General features: G+C 40.8%; 1 protein-coding gene across 2 annotated transcripts in view; it reads right to left on the reverse strand.

The window, feature by feature from the left end:
- The window catches only part of bicdl1 (BICD family like cargo adaptor 1), a 30762-nt gene extending 16190 nt beyond the window's left edge, over positions 1-14572 (reverse strand). For both annotated transcript variants that reach the window (XM_050051181.1, XM_050051180.1), the window contains exons 1-3: positions 13738-14572; positions 12148-12363; positions 990-1106 (exon numbers count right to left, since the gene is read on the reverse strand). In XM_050051181.1, the coding sequence (XP_049907138.1) occupies positions 990-1106; positions 12148-12363; positions 13738-14130 (726 nt within the window). In that variant the 5' untranslated portion in view covers positions 14131-14572. The remainder of the gene's footprint in view (positions 1-989; positions 1107-12147; positions 12364-13737) is intronic.
- Between the last annotated feature and the right edge of the window lie 5989 nt (positions 14573-20561).

Consider the following 20561-nt stretch of genomic DNA (forward strand, 5'->3'; position numbering starts at 1 on the left):
TATATGTATATATATATAAAAGCATAATTATAAGGCTACGAAAACCAAACAAATTTTATTTTATAGCGATTATACACTTATATAAACATATTAATGGGCAGAATATTCAGATTCAGATTCAGATTTGACAATAAACCATGCCAAATATTACACACTGGCCCTTTAAGTTAACAAGTCAATGAAGCCAGTCTTAGCTTGGTGAAAAAGAGAAACTTGAATTCAGAACGTATACGGTTGTATTTCTCAGTTCAGTAAGTAAAAAAGGCAAGACATTTTGTGATTCCATATTTTTTATGTATCAGACTGAAAAGGCTAAGATAGCTTGCAGAGCTGCAAACCCACAGGTCGAGTGGGAGGTGGGGGTAAGTAGGTAGCGCAGCACACAAATACTGTCATTTACTGTATACCCCCATGAAATTCCAGGCTGGTATGAAAGTAAAAAAAAAGATACCTCCAAGCCTGTAACATAAATAAACATAATGTAAAAGCAACACAAGTATGAGGGAGGTAGAAAATAAGCTAACTGCCTTTGTAAAGTCAATTACACAGCAATATCTACTTAAGAGTTTGCCAACGTTAGCTAACATTAGCCACTATTAGCTGCTGGTCATACCAGGCCAATGTAGCAGCAAAACTCTTGCATGTATTGAAGTGAACAAGACTGTGAATGTTTTAAAACTTCTTTCAAAAGTAACATAGTCTCACTTTAACTTCCCTTGGGATCTGTTGTCACCTCAGGCACTCAGGCTTCTTGGTGAGTACCAATAATTGCAAACATTATTTCTGCAAATGTGACTGCTCGAGCTCTCTGCACTCTGAAAAGTACAATTCAATCAGCTGTACTTAATATAAAGTGATGAACAATTCTAAGACAAAACCAAGTGTAGTTGCGTTCGATTCAATTGCCTTGAGATAACTATGACCTGGATGAATGAGAATATCCACAGGCATGATGAACAATGGAAAAAATGGTGCTGATAGCTACTCACCTCAGCCTGTAGAGTTTCTAGTCGTGTCATGTGCTGGCTTGTCGACATACTCTTCTCCCTGAAGTCATCCCGTAATGAATGGACCTGAGTGGACAGCTGCCTCTCCACCTCTGCAGCCTGGATGGAGACAGACAGACAGACAGACAGGATGGTGAGAAAAAAAGACTCTACATTCACCTTAAATGTGTCCGCTCTTGGTTTAAAAGAGTACTCCAATGAATGAACCACTACACTCACGATGGATGAGTTGTCAAAACTGACACAATGCAAAGTAACCCCTGACGGTTCAGATTCTGGTCTGTTATAGCAGCTAATGTGGAGTCTTTTTAACTCACATCCCCAGATAAATTTCATTTTCAAACTTGAAGTCCTCAGACCAAACTACATTGACTCAAGTGACATCACTTGAGGACTTTACACAGATCCTCCTGAGACACTAAAGGCTATATTCAACTCTATTCCTATGTAAAGTAGGCCTGTAAAATTGGTTGAGTTCTCCTTTAATTATTGTTTATGGTGATGTTGACATAACAGCACATTGTGGAAGTGTGACATTATCAACCTCTCAGTTAAATTAAAAAGATTGCATAGCAGCTCTTTAGTCTGTGTTCCCTAACTAGAATACTGAGGTGACTCATTGGAGACTGATAGCGAGTGTACTACACACACACAAACACGTAGACATTCATCAACACACTGATGTTCACCATGTACTCAGTGACATAGTCACTTGTACATCAGCCCTCTCCAGTCTGTTCTCGTAAATGGTGCATTTGGTAGATGTTCCTCTGAAAGCACAATGTTATCCAAATGTCATGGCCCTTTTTAAAAGCCTTAAATAGTCCACTGCTCAGTATTTGTGCAATCCAGCCCAGCAGCAGACTGAGTGCATCAGTTGAGCTTATTGGACAGGTGGGATCAGGCCACACAGAGCCTGGCTCAGCTTCATTAGCATAGAACTGCACTCAGGAAGCTACCGCTCGCATTATCATCACTGCCATGGCAACAGCAAAATCCTTAAAACCACTCACTTTTTACAGCTCACTGAGGAGACTGCACATATAGTAAATATATCAAAGACGCTGCAAGAAAGGGAGCAACTGATCTGCACACTGAATACAAATTACATTTTTACTTCTGGGGTAAACAGTCTTAAACTATAAGAGAATCACAGCACATAACTGAGTTCAAATTACCATCATTTTATTCAGGTTTGCTTTCACTCACTGGGTGCTGAGTGAACATTGAGACTATTATAAGTCTAAAGTACAGCCTCTAGGTGGCACTACACACTGCTGCCTCTTCTCAAGGAGCTCACAGAGAGATGAGAGGAGGCTCAGCAGCTGGTCGGGGTGTTTTCTAGGGCTTTGCTCTGAGCAGTAACTAATGATGCAGGAGTCTTGACGTAACACTGTGTGGGTTGTTTTGTTTTGATTTTACAATAAATCATAAATGGAATTAAGGAATGTCAGTGGACTTTACATTCTTTTCACAACGTTTCAAATACAATGGTAGATGTTAACATATATCTGCAAAGTTTTTTTTTCTTTTAATTACAGTAAAGAAATGATTCACCCACCTCCTAGTGTTCATTCCAGAAAGGACTATTCCGCATGTTATACATCCCAAAGGTACACAGCGCTAAAACCATAATATATGGCCTTAACATACTAATGAAGTTACTTATTTTGTAAAATGACCATAATGATGATGGTGAAATTATTTACAGCACTCTGAAAGAGAAAATCTCCTCCCTGTATATCCATTAGACCTGGGTTAAATGATGAGTGCAAAAAACATCTGTGAATCACTGTAGTCTGAACAACAGATAAAGTTGAATATATCAGAACAATTTAAAAAATGTGAGTTAAGCTTTAATTCAAAGACATAATGATAATGGTTTACACTAAGTGGATGGATGGCTAATTGATAAGCCTAAGTGATGACTAATAGGTTTTGTAGGTTTCATTATGGTGTGACATCTCCGTGTGTACATCTTATACTCAAAGCAGATTAAACAAATGCTAAAAGAGAGGTATCACTGCTCTGTGTGTCAAATTCAAAAGATGGAAAATATATGAGTTTTAAGGACTCAAAGGTGACACATGGTCTAGAAAAAATCAAGATTTCTTTACATTATATCATTCATTCATTCATTTTCTGTAACCACTTATCTTCTTGAGTGCCGCGGGGGGGGGGGGCTGGAGCCTATCCCAGCTGACACTGGGCGAGAGGTGGGGTACACCCTGGACAGGTCACCAGACTATTGCAGGGCTGACATATTTCTTTACATTTAAACTACTTTATTAAAGACTTGAGGACTGATCTGCACAGAGATATGAATGGTATAACTAACCATAGAGGACACTGAGGGATATGCCATTCCAAATACCTTTGCTAAGTCCTACCAAGATAACAATGAGAGGGTTTCACGAGGAGGAGACAGATTCTTAGCAAAAGACATTGGTATAAAGCTGATCGTCCAGGAAAAGAGCATTGGCTTGATATGATATTATACACTATGTCTGAGTATACAGAGGTGGGACAAAGTCATTGTTTTGCAAGTCACAAGTAAGACTTGAGGCTTTGCACTCAAGTCCCAGTGTTAAGTCAAGACTGACAAGTACCAAGTCAAGTCCCAAGTCCTAAACTTTGAGATTTATGCTCTAAACAAGTCATAATGTGCTTTTCACCAAATGTATTGCCATTTTAACAACAGAGTGATAATATATTAAATTTCTAAAAGTCATGAATGCTTTATATTTGTCTTTATTTGTTAAAACAAGTTTGTTTTAAGTTGTTGTGTCTCCATTTATATTTTTCACCTGCACATTTTGCATACTGCAATTTGTTTTTTGTTGACCACCATGTAGTTTTTGTATGTGAAAGAAATGTCTTTGGTATCATTTTTTCTCACTGGCGCACAGCAATGTGTGCTGCAACTTGATTGGATCCTGTCCTGGTTCAAACAAAGTGGATCTGAAGAATTAAGTGTCAGCTTTCGGGGAATAAATAACGTTAACATCAGTTGACTCAGGAAATGAAGAAAAATGTTCCTGACACATTTTTTAAATAACATACTTTTAAAGGTATTTATTTTCAAGTCAAAAGGCTCAAGTCCACATGAAGTCAAGTCCAAGTCAAGTTGCAAGTCTTTTTTGATTCTGCAAAGTCTAAGTCATCAAATTTGTGGCTGGAGTCTGACTCGAGTCCATATCTCTGTCAATATCCCACAACTTTTTGAACTGTTTTGCGATGTATTGTGTGACTGTCTTCCTTCGATGTTAGATGGCGCTGTGCACTTTGCTGTATAGCCAAGGAATGTTTCTTCAGTGTTTGATGCATCAGCATGGTGCGTATGTTTGCCTATCAAGGGCATCATTATAGTGTTTGATGCTGTTTGTTATTAGTCTTGGTCAAAGTTTATTATTTCTTAGATGTACTGATGATTTAACCTTCAGTTGAAGGTGGTTAATATTGGTGTATTACTGTTTATTTATTGTGATGGGGAGAAAAGTAACAAATGCTGATGGAATGTCACGTAGATGTAAAGAAAAATAACTAATCCAGCACTTTTTTGTTTTGTTTTTTTCTTTAAAGGGCCAGTGTGTAAAATGGGTTAAAAACAGTGACATCAGTGGTCAAATTCTAGATTGCACGGCTCACTCACTCACCCCTCCCGTCGGGTAAATGACGGTTGCCTCGTAGGGACAAAAAGCCTTGCGCACGAGTTTTTCAGGAGTAGGTCTATCTAGTGACGAGGTGAATGTTTATTTAGAAATCTAAACCATGTTACGATATTGTAATGAATCCCTCACGAGCAGGAGACCAGAGGAGCGTTCGGGAAAAAGGCCAGTTTATTTGAGCACTCCAAAAACTCCAGTAACACTCCAGGGGGTAAAAGACTCCGTCCCAAACTCTGACTCTTCTAGCGTAACAGACACACTTCATACACACATACTCGTTTACCATACCGAGTGGGGACCCCCTCCCCTCTCTGCTCCACCAATCTCCAGCCCGCACACTGACTGACAGCGTAGCCTGTAAACAGAGCTCAGCTGTTTATTTAGCCTAGCAATATCTCCGGACTATAGTAGCTGCAATGGACGACTTTGAACGCGATTTTGAAGAGTTTCTTGTAGCGGACACAGACCCAGAGCCATACCTGTTTGAGCCGGAGCATACAGATGAGGAACTCCATGTGTTTGATGCTGAGCGGGCGAGAAGAGAGGCTGAATGCACAGAATGGGATTCGGTGCTACTGCTACCATCGTTGGGGAGATATATCATCAGGAGGAAAAGCGCCGCAGAGAGTGCATCACAAGGAGTGAAGTTGCGTCTTCTTTTCCTCGCAGATGACGGTTCGGGTTCATTCTCTCCTGTTGCGTGGTAAGTGTGGTCCATTCGCAAACTTTATAACTAAAAAAACTTTTCACTACTCTCTATCGACGAACTACTAACACTCTCTGCTGTTTCCTCCTCCTTCTTCCTTCCTTCCGCTGTCTTCGTTGGTTCATTTATACACGCGAAACGCGTTCTCTGGCTGGCTGGATTGTCCGCTCGGTCTGCCGTACATACATGGCGGTGCAAGATGGCGACCTCTCTAAAGCAAGGCCCTTGCTATATATATATATATATATAAAAGCATAATTATAAGGCTACGAAAACCAAATGAATTTTATTTTATAGCGATTATACACTTGTATAAACATATTAATGGGCAGAATATTCAGATTCAGATTGACAATAAACCATGCCAAATATTACACACTGGCCCTTTAAAGATTACCGACCTGACAACATCCTTAAAACTCCAACTACACAATCTGTCTTTGTATGAAAAACCCACTGCTGTGGATTTTGAAAAACTTTAATAAATACAGGGAAAAATAAAAATACAACTCTCAAAAAGGAGTTGAGGTGTCTATTGCATCCTCTGTTGTCCTCTAAGCCATTTCGAGTTTCGTCAGACACTGAGTCAAAAGAGCCCAAATAAGTCGACAATAAGCTAATGTCTCTGAACCAGTAAGTATTCAGTTATGGAGGCCAGATGTGAGTTCCTCTGTGATCATGATGACGATCCTGTCTCCTCTGTGTGGGCAACAGATGTACAGCCAGTGAAGGCCAGTGCAGCGGCAGGTCACAGTGGTAAAGTGACATCTGACCCACTGGCCCAGTACGCTGACAGATTGAGAGCATGTTGAAAAAACCACAGAGTTGACCGCGGACTGCCTGATGTGCAGATACTCACTTAATCTGCACATAAATTCCTCAGATCCCAGATCAAGCATCATCAGCATGGCAGGACAAACAGGGGCAAATCAGACTGCTGTGACAGAATCCAGGGCAGCAAAGTAGGGCTCAGCAGAGAGATACGTTTCCTTACAGCCTCTTTACTCTGACATTTATGTTGGTAAATACTGAATACTGTAAGTTCACCTTCCAGAGGAGGGCCAAAACTTGAAAAGTAGATATCACTCCTGTTAATCCAGTTGCAGACTGTCTGTGGCTGTGCAACAACATCTAGCAGATGTGACTGCAGGTGCATCACAGGTCTTCGGTGGCGCAACCTAGCATCAAACTATCTGTATCCTTGTGCCATTCTGTGGAGCACATTCCCATGGTAACAACACATGGAGTTTCAATTTGCATGTCACTCTGGTTGTCATAGCAACCGGGAGAAGTGGGATAGGGGGAGCTGCAACTAGCGGTCTCAATGCTTCTAGTATTTTCCTTAGTCACTTTCACAGAGTACTGCCTTGTCTAGACTTGTGGAGGATGGGCAACCCCACGTTCAAACGCTTGCATAACAAACACTGAGGGTGACAATACGTGCCAATCAGAGAGATGATCCTGAGAGCAGCAGCTACCTTGGGCTGATGGGAGGCAGACGTTACGTGCTCCGGTGACTGGATGTGAAGGAAGCTGATGGCTGGACAGATGCCCAGGGACTGTGTTCAACGCTGGCTTGAGGTTGTAGAAGGAGGAGTAAAAGTGAATCCTTTGCATAGTGTGATGTTGAAATACTGCATGGATGAGGCCAGACACAACATAGGATGCCAACGTTCTACTATTGTCATTCAAAAACATTATGCTGGGGCAGGGCGATATGGAGGAAATCAAACACCACCATATTTTTGACTAAATACTTCAATATTGACGTCTGCAAGAACAGACTGGTAAGACCAGAAATTACATCACTTTACTGTAATGCAGCCTTTAAACCAGGAAGAGACAACACATAACAATATTACGAAATCCAAAATTTAAGACAATATCTAGGCCCTAACCCGATAAATATTGACGTAAATGACAAGTCAAAAAATTGAATTACTTCTCCTCCAAAGCCTCAAATACACAACTTTGATGCATCACTGGAGGCTGCTGTCACCGTTTAATTAAGCAAATTCTAGAGGTTGAGGGAAGTAGAATTGACCATGGCCTTAAAACATACAGACACTTGTGCTGGAGTCAGTGCATCTCCAGCCTTCTCTGAGCATGTGTGGTAATGTAATTAGAGAAAGGTCCCCTTCCTGCTGGTTCACTCTGATCAGATTAGGCCTGAGGAGATTGGCTGTTCTCACACTCAAGACCCATACAGACCACCACACACCTCCTGGGCTCTCCTCATTGATCAATACGAATGGATTTCTCTGGGTGTATTGGATATAATGTATAGCTTCATCACCCGGTATTGGAAAATTCACTGACACATGCACACACCCAAAGAGGAATAACCACAGGGGGTATTTGCGTCAGCCCAAGATAAGATGTGACGAGACAGAGATTAATTTTTTTTTAGCTTTTCCTTGTCCAAATATCTAAGTTACCTGCTGTTATTAATTAAGTAGAGTATGGACTGGAGTTGTTTTGGTTCCTGACTGGATGCATATGGCAAGGCTATTAGCACGGATTATAGCCTAATCCCCTCAGCGCTGTATCTTACCCTGTGACTTACATCACTTCCTACGGAGTGCCCTGCCTTCTCAAGGTCATCTCACTGCAGCCAATTTAAGAACTGATTCTTAAGTTGTTAGGCAGGCAGTGTACTGTTTTTATACCTTTGGCTGCAAAGTTTGCTTTAGAAATCACTGGCAGTTATATGCGGAGGACAAACACTTACTCATCAATAAAAAAATACTTGCATAAATGAATTTAATAAAATGTATATTTATAAAATACAAATCACTAAATCTACATAAATCTACATTTATATACAGTATTTCTAAATTCCAAAATTTCTACTGATAATAATTTCTGATCATTTATTAGTTAAAATATCTATTTATTTGTTTGCTCATTGATAATTTGCTCCTCCACAGTCATGATGAACACAATATTCCAAGGCAGTAATTTTAATATATGTTGGATGACACCCACCACCCTCAATATTCAAATATGCTCATAATGCCCCGAATAATACAGATTAAATGGTCTATGTGATTGTTGATTGTGATAGTATTTGTAGAGTGTTATAAAAATGAGAAAATTATGTGAGTTGTTGATTGGAAAACTTATTATTGTAACACCATACTAATAACACTTACTTAATCAATCATTTGTATTGCGCTGCATGTGTCATTTATGTATAAAGTAGTAGCAATGGTACCTGGTAACAACCTGGTTTATCTGCTTCTCTTGTTTGTGTGTAATTGTAAACCCAAGGGCTGTGGATGTGGTTGTTCTATCAGTTACAGGAGCCCCGTCCTCAATAAGTGTGTCCAGTCACCACTCTCAGCAGACATGCCAAAGGACTGCAGTGAAAAGCTCATACTCACTTTGGCACTGTGTAGGAACATGTGCTAGTTCATAGTTTTGGACCAGGCTTACGGGGAGGAAACATAAGGACCAGTTTAGGTAATAATAAATGTTCTTGTTAAAGAGTTAACTGTTATGAGAAACACAGATAAAAATAGCAGGCCTTCAGTGACCTCACAACTGCGGGGTTTCCTCAGATAGTTTTACATTCCCTCCACTCACTCAGAGCTGCAAACAGTTAACATTACTTAGTCACAGCCCAGTGCTTAATAATGAGCACTGACAGAGAGAGAAAGAGAAGAACGCAAGAAAGAGAGAGAAAGAAGGATAAAATCAGAGGGAAAGCAGGCAGTGTAGCTGACCTCATTTATTCTATTACCCAGCAGGTCTCCCTCTGTCTGCCTAATTCACTGAATCATGGATCTGGATCGATGCGGTCAATTAAGTCTCATAAATTTCACTGAGTCACAAAAACCTCAAGATATGCTCCCCACCAAAACACAATATACCACTTTCAGGGAATATCTTTATAGATTCCCACACCCAGGTTTCAATTAAATTAAATGCAGTTTAATTATGTTAAGTGCCTGCTCCTGCTTAGATCCATAGCAACTGACCAGTCCTTGATTACAATGTGACGATGGTGTTGGGGCATGATGGGGCAGGATGCTGATTTAATCTGACCAAGATGAGGAGGAGGGCTGCTCTGCCCAGCAGCAATCTGGTGGTTAAAATCAACCACACAGAGCCTTCTCCTCCCTGAACAGCGTGTGCCTGGCAGCAGATCCTATCTCCTCCCAGGAAGGGGAACAACACAGTGAGCGTTACCATAGACACAGCTGCTGACGGGGTTACCAAAGAACCCGTATAGGCTTGTCAACCTCTGTATGCAGAGCTCAGGAGCATCCTGAAACGTAGCCTTAGTACTCACTGCCAGCCTAACTGGCAGCTGACAACACTCTGGTGCCTCTGTTTACAGCCCTTAAGTTGTTATAATGGTCTTACAGGTGTTTATACTGTATATCCCTCTGACAGGTTCGGCAGCATGACGTAGTCCTGCTCTTGGAAAGCAAGTTCATCCCTGTAACGCATCAGTTGGAAAGTGTGTTGGAGTGAAATGTAGCTTATCAACCACACAGTTTGAGAAATATAGTATATAGTGACAAAGAATGTTATTTTTCCGAGTGTGAAAATGAGGCCACTACTAAAGGGACAGGGCGTGGACACATTAACAAGAACACTGAGGATATAATCCAGGTCAATCCCACAAGAACACGCAGTATTCTCTACCTGCACAATGTAATGTGATGTATATCCATTTTACTAACTTCACTTCTGTTTACTTCCTGTCAGCTCCAAAGTAATGTTACCTTCACCTCTGACCTTAGTGATTAATGTGTTTTTTTCACCCTTTAGTTAGGTAATGTTACTTCAGTTTCCACAGTTAACTTTGTACATATTATTAACAGTTTTACCACTGTTTTTTGTAGATAGTGTTTTTAACATAGACTGTAAAAATAACAGATGTAGCTGCCGTGACGTCACCCATCGGTTTGTGGACTCCTGTTCTGAAGCCTCGTTTTTTTTTTTGGTTTTGGAGCCAGAAGTGACCATATTTGGAGGGTACAGCTGTGGAGAAGCGAGAGGTTGGATCTAACTGAGAAGGCGAGGACACTATTGGCAGACAGTCTGTCACTCAAAGCGGCCCACCCTCAATTATGCATAACTTGGAGCCTTCAAAAATGTAAAGGGTGAGTTCTATAAAAAATTCACCCCTGTAAAGTTTTCATGAAGGGGGAAACTAGCTACAGAGACCAAAATCGTTTTCTGTACCAGGCTGTAAACATGTTTATTTCTGCTTTAAAGTTGGGCATTTTATCATGGTTGTCACTGGGGACTGACTAGCTTCTGGAGCCAGCCCCTAGTGGCCGTTCAAAGAACTGTAGGTTTTGGCACTTCCTTGTTGACTTCAATTTTCAGTCAGAAGGTTGCTGCTTGGTTTTTGATCATTTTCAATGATTACCCCAGTGTCTTAAATAACTGTTAGCGTTGCTAGCTAGTCACTCAGTATAGCACTAGCATTAGCCTGATTTTCAGACCTTAGCTAACATTAGATTGCTATGGCTCTCCTTTACACTTGGTGCTTCAAAGAGCTGCCAAAATGTTAAAGCAACTAGTGTACAACATCTTGCAAAAGCAAGCAGTAAAGCTTCATAGCACTGACTGCCCTCATTAACTTTCTTTAGTGTCTCTTTTTTTTTTTTAGCTAGTTAGGCTAGCTGACTAGCTTACCTTGCTATAAAAATGATCAAAAACACTACATACAAAAACAAACGGTAAATACTATAAACTGTGAAACATGAACTAACTTAAGAATGAAAAAGGACTTTGATCACTAAGGTCGGAGGCAAGAAAGTAAACAGACATTAAGTTAGTAAATCAAATATACGTCCCACTACCTTGAGCAAGTAGAGAATGGTCTCAAGGAGTACAAAAGAGTGAAATCAGCAACTGTTTTACACTGTCTCATTAAAGATTTACAGTGAAGTCTTCACAAAGACACAGTTCAATGCAGAGCTGTTGTACTGTTACACCTGAGTGACCACTTTATATGGATAAAGTGTCTTTGTTTGGTGTAGATCTGCAGACTGAGGTGTTGTTCTGAACTCCTTCACTGGGATAATTCAACTGTAGCTACAAATGCTAGCACTCTCAGCTCCATCAATCTGCATCTACTGCCAATCTCAGTTTCTCCCGAGATGTGTACAGTACATCCCATCATCAAAGATACAGCCTCAAGTCCTCCCTGAGTGTATGTATGTATGAATGAATCTATCTGTCTGTCTGTCCATCAATCAGATCTGTCTATCTGAATATCTCATATGGGACATTTTCTACTCTGCCTGTCATAATAACTGAACTCAAATTACCTGCCAATATGCAGAGTGCTATTGCATAAGTGTGCAGTCCAATCATTCTAAATTATTCAACATAAGGCCCGGAAGCTCCACTTTTATATTGATGAGTTAGCATAATTCAGGTTAAGATAGAGGGAGACAGGCTGAATTGAGGTAGATGACCTCAGAAGAATAAAGAATCCTCACTTGGCTGAGCTTTTTATGTCATGTCAGCCAGGCAGACCTAAACTGGACTGAGTGGCCCCAAGGCCAGGCCAGGGAGACCACATACTGTATGCACACACATGCACACACACACACACACACACACTGGTTGGAAGGCTGTTTAAAGCAGCATTAAAACCATGTGACACAGTGACTCAAAGCCCGGACTAATTGAATCTCCCATGCACATTTGCCCAGCCTGCCTGGAGCAGAACTTCTGAAGCACATGGATACATACACACAGAGACACACAAACACACACAGGCACTGCTCCTCACCCTGCTGAGTTGCTCCAGCAGTCTATGATTCTGTTCTGAGAGTTCGCCGATGGCCTTGGTCTTGTCTCTGTCAGCCTCCCTCAGCTGGACCTGATGGCGCTCCAGCTCGCCCTGCAGCTGCTGGACGTCCGTCTCCAGCTCAGCCACACGGCCCTCCCACTCCCCCTCTCGACTTTCCAGACGCCGACGCAACTCATGCTTCTCCTGCTCCAAGTGCTGCATGTGGACAAGGGGAGAGGGTAATATCATTAAACCTCGATTTGACTGGATTTGATGTGCAGTAATTGCCCTAATTTTACAAAACATAAGTACCAATGAAATCACTGAGGGTGTGACAAAGTGAGAGACGTGACACAGATACTGGTGTTGCAACAGACTTAGACAGTTGCACTCAGTCCTTAGAGATACTTCACTTCACTGAAAGTAAAAAAGGTTCAGGACGGCAACTTCATCCCCACAGTAAATGTTGTACTGTACAACAGTTAAGGCACAATCGTGTTTTTTTCATCCTTAACTTTTTACCTTCCACGCAAAAGTCCTTCATATGAAAATGTATGATATTAAGAATGACAAAAGTTTGACTATTGCACCATACACCAGACACTGAAGCTTTGTAGCAAAAACAGACTTAAAAAAAGAGTATAAGTGTCCCAATAAGTGCAACTATAATCGCCTAAAATAGAAACAAGGATATAATATAATGATTTTCAACTGAATCAGTTTCCCTAGCTCCTGGAGTGACAGTTCAGCTAATAGGATGCTTCTTTATATTCTCGAGATGGCGATGAACGGTGGACAGATGCACTGCACCACCAGCGGCTGCCAGAGTTTGGATGGGGGTTGTTATTATGGTTAAGTCTGAGGATGAAGCAGCTGGCATCTGTGTGGCCACTATTTTCATCTCTGATTATATGTCCGAACAAAAGGAGGGATCAAAGAGAATCAAAACAACATCACACAACAACATCAGACGTTGTCGCAACAGGACACCAGGAGCTGTAAAAACATCAATGATAAGAAGTGTTCGATATTAAGGGGCAGCTTATTTCTCTGAGCCGCAACATGAGGATGAATATGGATCAAAGGGCTGAGCAGATGTACAGTAAATACAGTAGGCCCTGGACAGCCATGGGATTAGTCTTTGTGGGATTTCTCAGGCCACGTGTTGGCTTGAGTGTAGGACTTTGAAAACAACAAGAACAAAAGCTCAACTGTAGAGCATTCATTGTAAACATGCTGTGTGAAATCACTTGGCTGTGATATGATACTATGTTACACTTTGAATGACCACTAAGTTTCAATTCACTCTATGCAGGCTAACTAGTTCCCAGATTATAGTACATTAGGTACAGTTAGCTGCCCTACCATAAAAAAAGAAGATCATGCTAGGTGAAATACTCTTTATATGGCAGTTTGACTATGGAGCTCTACAGGCAGCATTTGTTGTGATCGTGTTGAGTTTGTTTACATTGTGAAGGCCCAAACCTGACTAAAGGATTATGGCATTTTTAGGACAAACCAGAAAGAGGCCTGGGACAGCATCAAAACTTGACTAAATTCTATTCAAATTAAACAGTTTCCGTAGTTTACCTCTAATTTCTCGTTGAGATCTTTGTGCATTTTCTCATATTGCTTGGTTAAGTCTTGGTTTCTCTCCAGCAGCGCTTTGCCGAGTTTAGCAGCTAAAACCAAGTCTTTTTCCTTTTGACGGAAGAGCGACAGCAAGTCTGCGTTATGCCCCACCGCAGGCGTCTCTAGGTCCGGCAGCCCCTCCTCGTCATCCCGCTCCCCGGCAAGCATGGCCAGCTCTTCCTCCAAGGCCATGCCGAGGCCTCCGGAGCCGGCGTGCCGCAGCGGATGACCCTGAAAGCCGCCGGGCTCCTGAGCGGCGGGGCTGGCCCGGGGCTCCATGCAGTCGCTGTCCAGCTCCAGTGGTGCTGAAACCACGGCAGACGTCTGCAGGTCGAGGCAGAAAGCGGACATCGCCGCCCGGCGGAGGAGAAGCCAACAGATAAGAGCCGACTGATTTCACTCCGGATGAACCCACCCTGCTCCGACAGGGTTGGGCTGACCGGACCGGCTTGTAATCGACAATTTATCCATCATTCTCGCAATGTCGAGCTGGATCCAGTCAGATTGTAAACTGCTGTCTTCTCAGATTCCTCACGTCCCTCTCTCCTAGTTAACCTACCATCCGCGACTCCAGCTCTGATTGAATCCCAGCAAACACCGCCTCCTCTGCAGCTCACTGACTGGCTGTTTGTTATTGAACGCAGAAAATGTTTTTATCCCGGTATAAACCGCCTCAGTGAGCTCTGCGCAGCGGTCGGTCGGTCAGGGTCCATCCCGCCTCGGGGTCCTGGGTCCCCCATAATGATCGGCCTGTTACACCGGAGGTATTTGCCAGCCAAACAGATGAGCGCGGTCCCGATGCGTTCTCAACCGTTCTACCGTCTTGAATGCGCGTTCCCGCCACGGTAGTGACGCCAGCTGCAACCTGTTACAAACGGCCAGCCCATTGGCTGAAAATGATAGCGCCATATTTTGGTGCTTCTCACACATCTGTGACACCCAGTTAAATGAGCACGTGAAGAGATGGTATGAGACCCGGCTGTTGCCTAAAGTGATGTACCAGCAAACGTCAGTAATGGTAAAGCAACAAAAACCTGTGGCGTATGTGAAACCTCAGCAATTTACATTTTGCATAAACCGGTGCTTATAAAAATAGGATGAATATAATTTTCCTGGTTTTATGTGTGACTATATCAAATAAAAAATATAATGTAGTTACCCTAACATTAAATTACCCACAAAACAGGTGATTTGACACTTGTTTTCGTCTTATTTAGGTTGACTTTAACTGTAAAAAGGGTATTATGTATGTCCAACTAGTAGGCAAAATAAATATTACAGCCAGTAAAGTAATGCAGTTCCATTATCAGACAGAAATGTTTCTGTTTTGGTAAGGCTAATGTTATTCAGAGCCATGTAACTGGCCTCCTTTACTGAGATGAAATGCATGCAGCACAGGTCACGCTAACTTCACTAACGTTAGCCCTAACCGTTAGCATACTCTAGTTAGCCACCAAGACAGTTTCAAATTAGCTAACACGTCTTAGCAGCTAGTACCGTGCCAAGCTGGCTAGCGTTAGTTATAAAAAAACTTACCCAAACCTGGCGTCATGTCACATGTAAGTATAATTGTCAGTGGAGTCTGAACAGCTAAGTCGCTGCAACCTGGCTCTGACCTTCTCACTTGATAGTGTAATGTGAGATGAGGGTCAAGAAGCTAGCCTTAACTGTATATAAAACAGCTTGTGCGTCATACGTTGGTTTTTGCTAATTAGAGCATAAAATCACGTGTTTCATGCTATTAATAGTCTATTGACACATTCCCTATACTTAAACGGACCCCTTTACCTGAATGCATGCAATACAGGTGTTAGCCTAAACGCTAGCATACTAGCTACTACTAAGACAAATTAGTTACTATTAGTAGTCAAAAAATTAGCCAAACTCATGTAGCATTAATTAAATATTATATTCTGTCTAGTCTGAAAAGCTGAGTCGCTGCAACCTGGCTTCGACCATTCGTCTTTTTTCCGACTTGCCTTGTGACCAAGTGGTATGTGAGGTCAAGGCTATCAGTTAGCTAACGTTAGCCCTAACATAGTACAAAACAACTAGCTAATGTTACTGTGTCTATACTACCTGAAGCATAATATGTGTTTCATGTTGTTAATAGTTCGTTGATTAATTTCATTTTATATTTGTGTTGTTAATACAGAACACAGCCTCAGCGTGGAAAGTACCTGATCTACTGAAATACACTAACTTACTGTACTGCAAGTACAATTTCAAGTTAGGCTACAATTTGTATTTATCTTTCATTTTTTATGACTCACAGATTAGGATTGTATGAGATATGAGGTTAGTGATGAAATTGTATTTAATACACCTGATAGCATGTACCTTCACCAGCCTCAACACTGAAATGCTGTTTACAGAGTAATAAGTCAGAGATAATAATCCAGTAATAATATAACAATACAGTATAATACTCGGAGAGGAGACATTCTGAATAAGGAGTGGCCTATATTTAGTCTGATACTTACAGTACAATTAGCTCATAATAGACTACTTATGTGCTTTTACTACTGTAGCTTTTGTTTTAGTGGAATACAAATGCACAGGAGAACTCAAGACATAGGTCTTCAGGGGTAATACAATACAGTTCATATGTTATCAGTAGTTAGCTAAGCTTCATGTTAGTGGTTACTTTCCCAATAGTCCTAAGAAGAAAGAGAGGCATTAAAAGACACCAGCAGGGCATCAAGTAAGGATCACCTCAAGTCCCTATCAATCTTAGTCCATCAAGTCCTCAAAGGAAATCAAAATGACTTGTCTTATGACATTTAACTAGCCAATACACATACACACCCCATTTTAACCCTGCTGAGCAAATAAATCTCATAAAGTTATGTTAGGGAAAAGTCCTAATACCAAGTATTTCCTTTCTTTCTGTATGTACTATTGATACTGTACGCAATAATCATTTGGAAAAATACCTACAAATTAAATCAATCCAAAGTCTTATAGAAAACGTTAGCCTTTTCATATCATACATTTCCTTTACAATCACAAGGACTTCACTGGGATATTTATATCCTGGTATTAATACTTTTACTTGGTATATCCCATACTCTGTATTCTCTATTTTGGGTATTGGTGTGTCTTGTTTTGGGTATATTTTTGCAAGTATGTGCAACAGTTAGTTATGCCTCATCTTCACAGGCCATCAGGCTGAAGTTCTGCAGCTCCAGGCTAATTTAGAAAAGTGTTATTAATTTCCAGAGCTATAGGTAGTAGAATCTCGTTCCAAGAAGCTAAGCTATTAAAATTGGAACTCTGATCAAAATTGTCCATCGCTAGACCTAGCTAGACCTCACTTATTCCAGGATCAAGACAGTACGGTGGAAGTTATGTATCAAATGTATTGGGTGTCAGAATCTTGCTTATTGACGTGTGTGTAGGTTTCATAGTTTTCCACAGAGGGAGAAAAGTGAGGGGAAATATCCCAAACTGCTTGCTAACTACATCAAGGGGCTAATTTAGGGTCAGGGCATAAATTAAGTTTTATGGTTACAGTTAGGATTAGGTTTAAATTAGTATGAGTTGAGGTTAAAGGTTAAAGAATTAACATACTGAGTAAAAGCCCTCAAAGATACAGCAATGTGTTTATCCGTGCGTGAGTGGGGGATGAAGGGGTAGAGAGGAGGTTAGGATGTTGGGGGCGGGGCATCGATCATGAATGATTACAAACAAAGCCTCTTGAGCTGATAAAGTGACGGCACAAAAGAAGTGGGTCACAGCCTGCTGGTCCACTGTCGCCTGGCTTCAGGGGCTGAGGGGGCCACACACTAGATAATGGGTGATTTCCTCAGAGCACATCAAAACCTCACTGCTTTGATAAACCGCTAAGCTGAATGAATTTAGCCGCCCACATTATCCCTATTAGTGTAATGCTGCTGCTGTTGAGTTGATTGCAAATACAAGGAAAAACAACAACCTATGCAATATAAAAAGAATTACACAGTGTTTTACAGTTTGATCAGTTATTTTTAGCATTTCTATTACAAACAATATTTATGATAACAATTACTGTTACAATACAGCTGAAACAAACAAGGTTGGACCACAGTTAAATGGAATAAAAAACTCATGAGAGAGCTTTAAAACAATAACATTTAGATAAAATACAATGTTGTTATTGTGTAAAGATACATTAGGCTTGTGTCTAGAGTATTCATAAATGGACATCAGTTTACCACGTTGCTTTGCCTCTTTGGATGGAGAACAACATTACCAACTGGTGTTCATTGCACTTTAATGTAGGCTATGGCTCCCTCTGTGGAAAAAAAAAGATATTACATTTACATTCCCCAAATGATGGATAAACAATCACCAGCTTTTGTTTAATACACAGCTTTAAAGAACTGCATAACTCATTACTGATCTGAAAGTTTTGTGGGGTTGCTGAGTTATAATGATAATTGCTATAAAACTGTTGCTCAGTGACTTCATGAATAATTGCCAATTACTTAGGGTATAAGATTTGTTTTGATAAATGGAGATTATGGTAAGGATTTGTAAATAAAAGTGTTTTCTTTTTAAATATCTGCAGTCATACAGTTGTAACTCAGTGTATTAAGCTTCTGTATTTACAACCAATTACAGACATTTTCCTCAGAGAACATAAACAGCCTTCTGTCTCTGATGCACTTTCAACACCATCAAAGCTTTGTTTGTGAATTTGTGAGTGACTCCCATCCCCTTTCCAAACTGTCTTGTGACCAAATGAGTAAGCTGGCTTAAATTCCCTCAATGAAGCTCCTTTAATAGTGGCAGTTTACAGGAAGTATCTAGAGCAGCGTCTTCCGAGTACTTAGTGTTCTGTGCTTATGTAACATCAACCCTTAGTCATAGCCTGACTCTGCCTTTTTTCAACTAATGCAAGGTTTGACTGTCTGTTATGTAACAAAATCAGGCCCCTTCAAACCTCTAGATTGCAGTATTTCTCTGTGATAGCCCTAACCTCATACCAACATGACAGAACTCACAGAATTTAGAAATGCTAGCTATTTATATGTAGTGCCGGTGGATGGCAGTGTTTTTACGCTGATATCTCTTCTAGCTTGTAGCAGCTACTGAAGAGGTGCTGCTCTGTCTGATCATGGTTTCCCCCTAATAATACTTTCTAACATTGCTATACTGTTTGGTATATTTTTTCTATATTAACCATTATTTTGCAGCAAAAAACAAAGATGTTTGTGAGATTATCATAACTTTGCTGCCATACTGCAGAAAGATTGGGATTGTCAACAGAATCTGAAGTGATTTAGATGTAATTAATTCTAGTACATTACATTACAGTGCAATCCTTTTGAGAACATCCAGTGAAAAGGATTGTAATTTTCCATCTTTACTTCGGAATTAAACTGGGATTGGCCCTAGACACATACACCACCTTGTTGCTAGGTAACATCATTATGATGCCTCTGCCTCAACCCAGTACTCCAAATCACGATGAAAATGCAACACTTTTCATACTGATTTCAAACACTTATATATGACATTTAGTGTAAACTGTTTTTAATTTTATTGCTTTCACATGTGACCTTTCACTGTGAGCTATAGGAAAATACATGCAGAGTTTAAGAAGCTAGTTTTTTATCTTAGTAGTGGTAACCTGTAACAGCAGGCCTAGTTTTACCTTTGCATTTACTATAGATGCACAACAAATTATACAGTTGCTGTGAAGGTTTAATAAAATGTCAAGCTGAAAAAAGTCGCATAACCTCTAGCAACATGCTGCGTTATGTAATAACATAAGCCAAAAGCAGGTTTTATTTTATGAATAATTACACTTTTTTCTCAAGGATACTTAAGGGTTGATTAGAAAACTGCTTCTCTCTGGACAGATACTATGTTGCATTAGGTATCACTGGCAGAAACACTGTTTCTGTGGCAGGTGATGACCTCATCCTGGGCCTGTGTGGGGAAGTCTTTTATTGAGGGCTCTTCCTGTATCTGTGTTTGTTCAGACACAGATTTCTCTTCAGATTACAGTAACAGATCTGCTTGTCTGAATCAGAGACATCTAAAACAACTGAGCTACAAGAAAGGCATAATGCACAGGATTCATGGTGCAAAAAGACAAAGTCAGTCAAATCCTGACAGTGAGGAGGATGTGTAGAGGTGGAAGGGAGATAGTGGAGGTGTGGTCTGACTCCAGGCCAGCGTATGGGGCTACTCTGGCCTGGCCTTTGGTACAAAAACACTTATGTTGTACAAGCACAACTAAGACAACCGTGTTCACATGCCCTATGTTCACATCCTTAACAGTCATAAAAGTCTAAATAAGAACTAGTCAGAAAATGACTACTGCTCTTGTTGTCTGTCGGCCACTAATTACTCTAACACTCATTGATTGTACTGTACTATGCTCTCACCTTCTGAGTATTTTGTCCCTTCTGCTGCGCTGATGTAGTACTGCTTGCTAGGTTAGGTTCTGCCATCTGTTACTGTATGTGTAATCTGTCACTCTGTTTGCGTGTGTGTATGTGTTTGTGTGAGTGTAGTTTGCAAGTCAGTATCACAGTGACGTGTCATTTGGCTTACATTAGCATAAAAAACAGAAATTGAGGTGAACCTAGTGTGTCAGACACAGGGGACCTTGTTAGTTGTGACATGACATGTACTGTGCTACTGTTAACCCTGGTGCAATATTATTTCAGTATGTTTTGTTACATTGTTGGTTTAGCAATGTTTAGTGCTCCTATTGCAGGCAATTGTAGAGTCAAGGGTGAAGGGTTGTAATTGACATTTTGGCTGTACAGGATTATGATGTATGA

This window comes from Epinephelus moara, chromosome 8 (assembly GCF_006386435.1).
Source record: "Epinephelus moara isolate mb chromosome 8, YSFRI_EMoa_1.0, whole genome shotgun sequence".
Lineage (NCBI taxonomy): Eukaryota > Metazoa > Chordata > Actinopteri > Perciformes > Serranidae > Epinephelus > Epinephelus moara.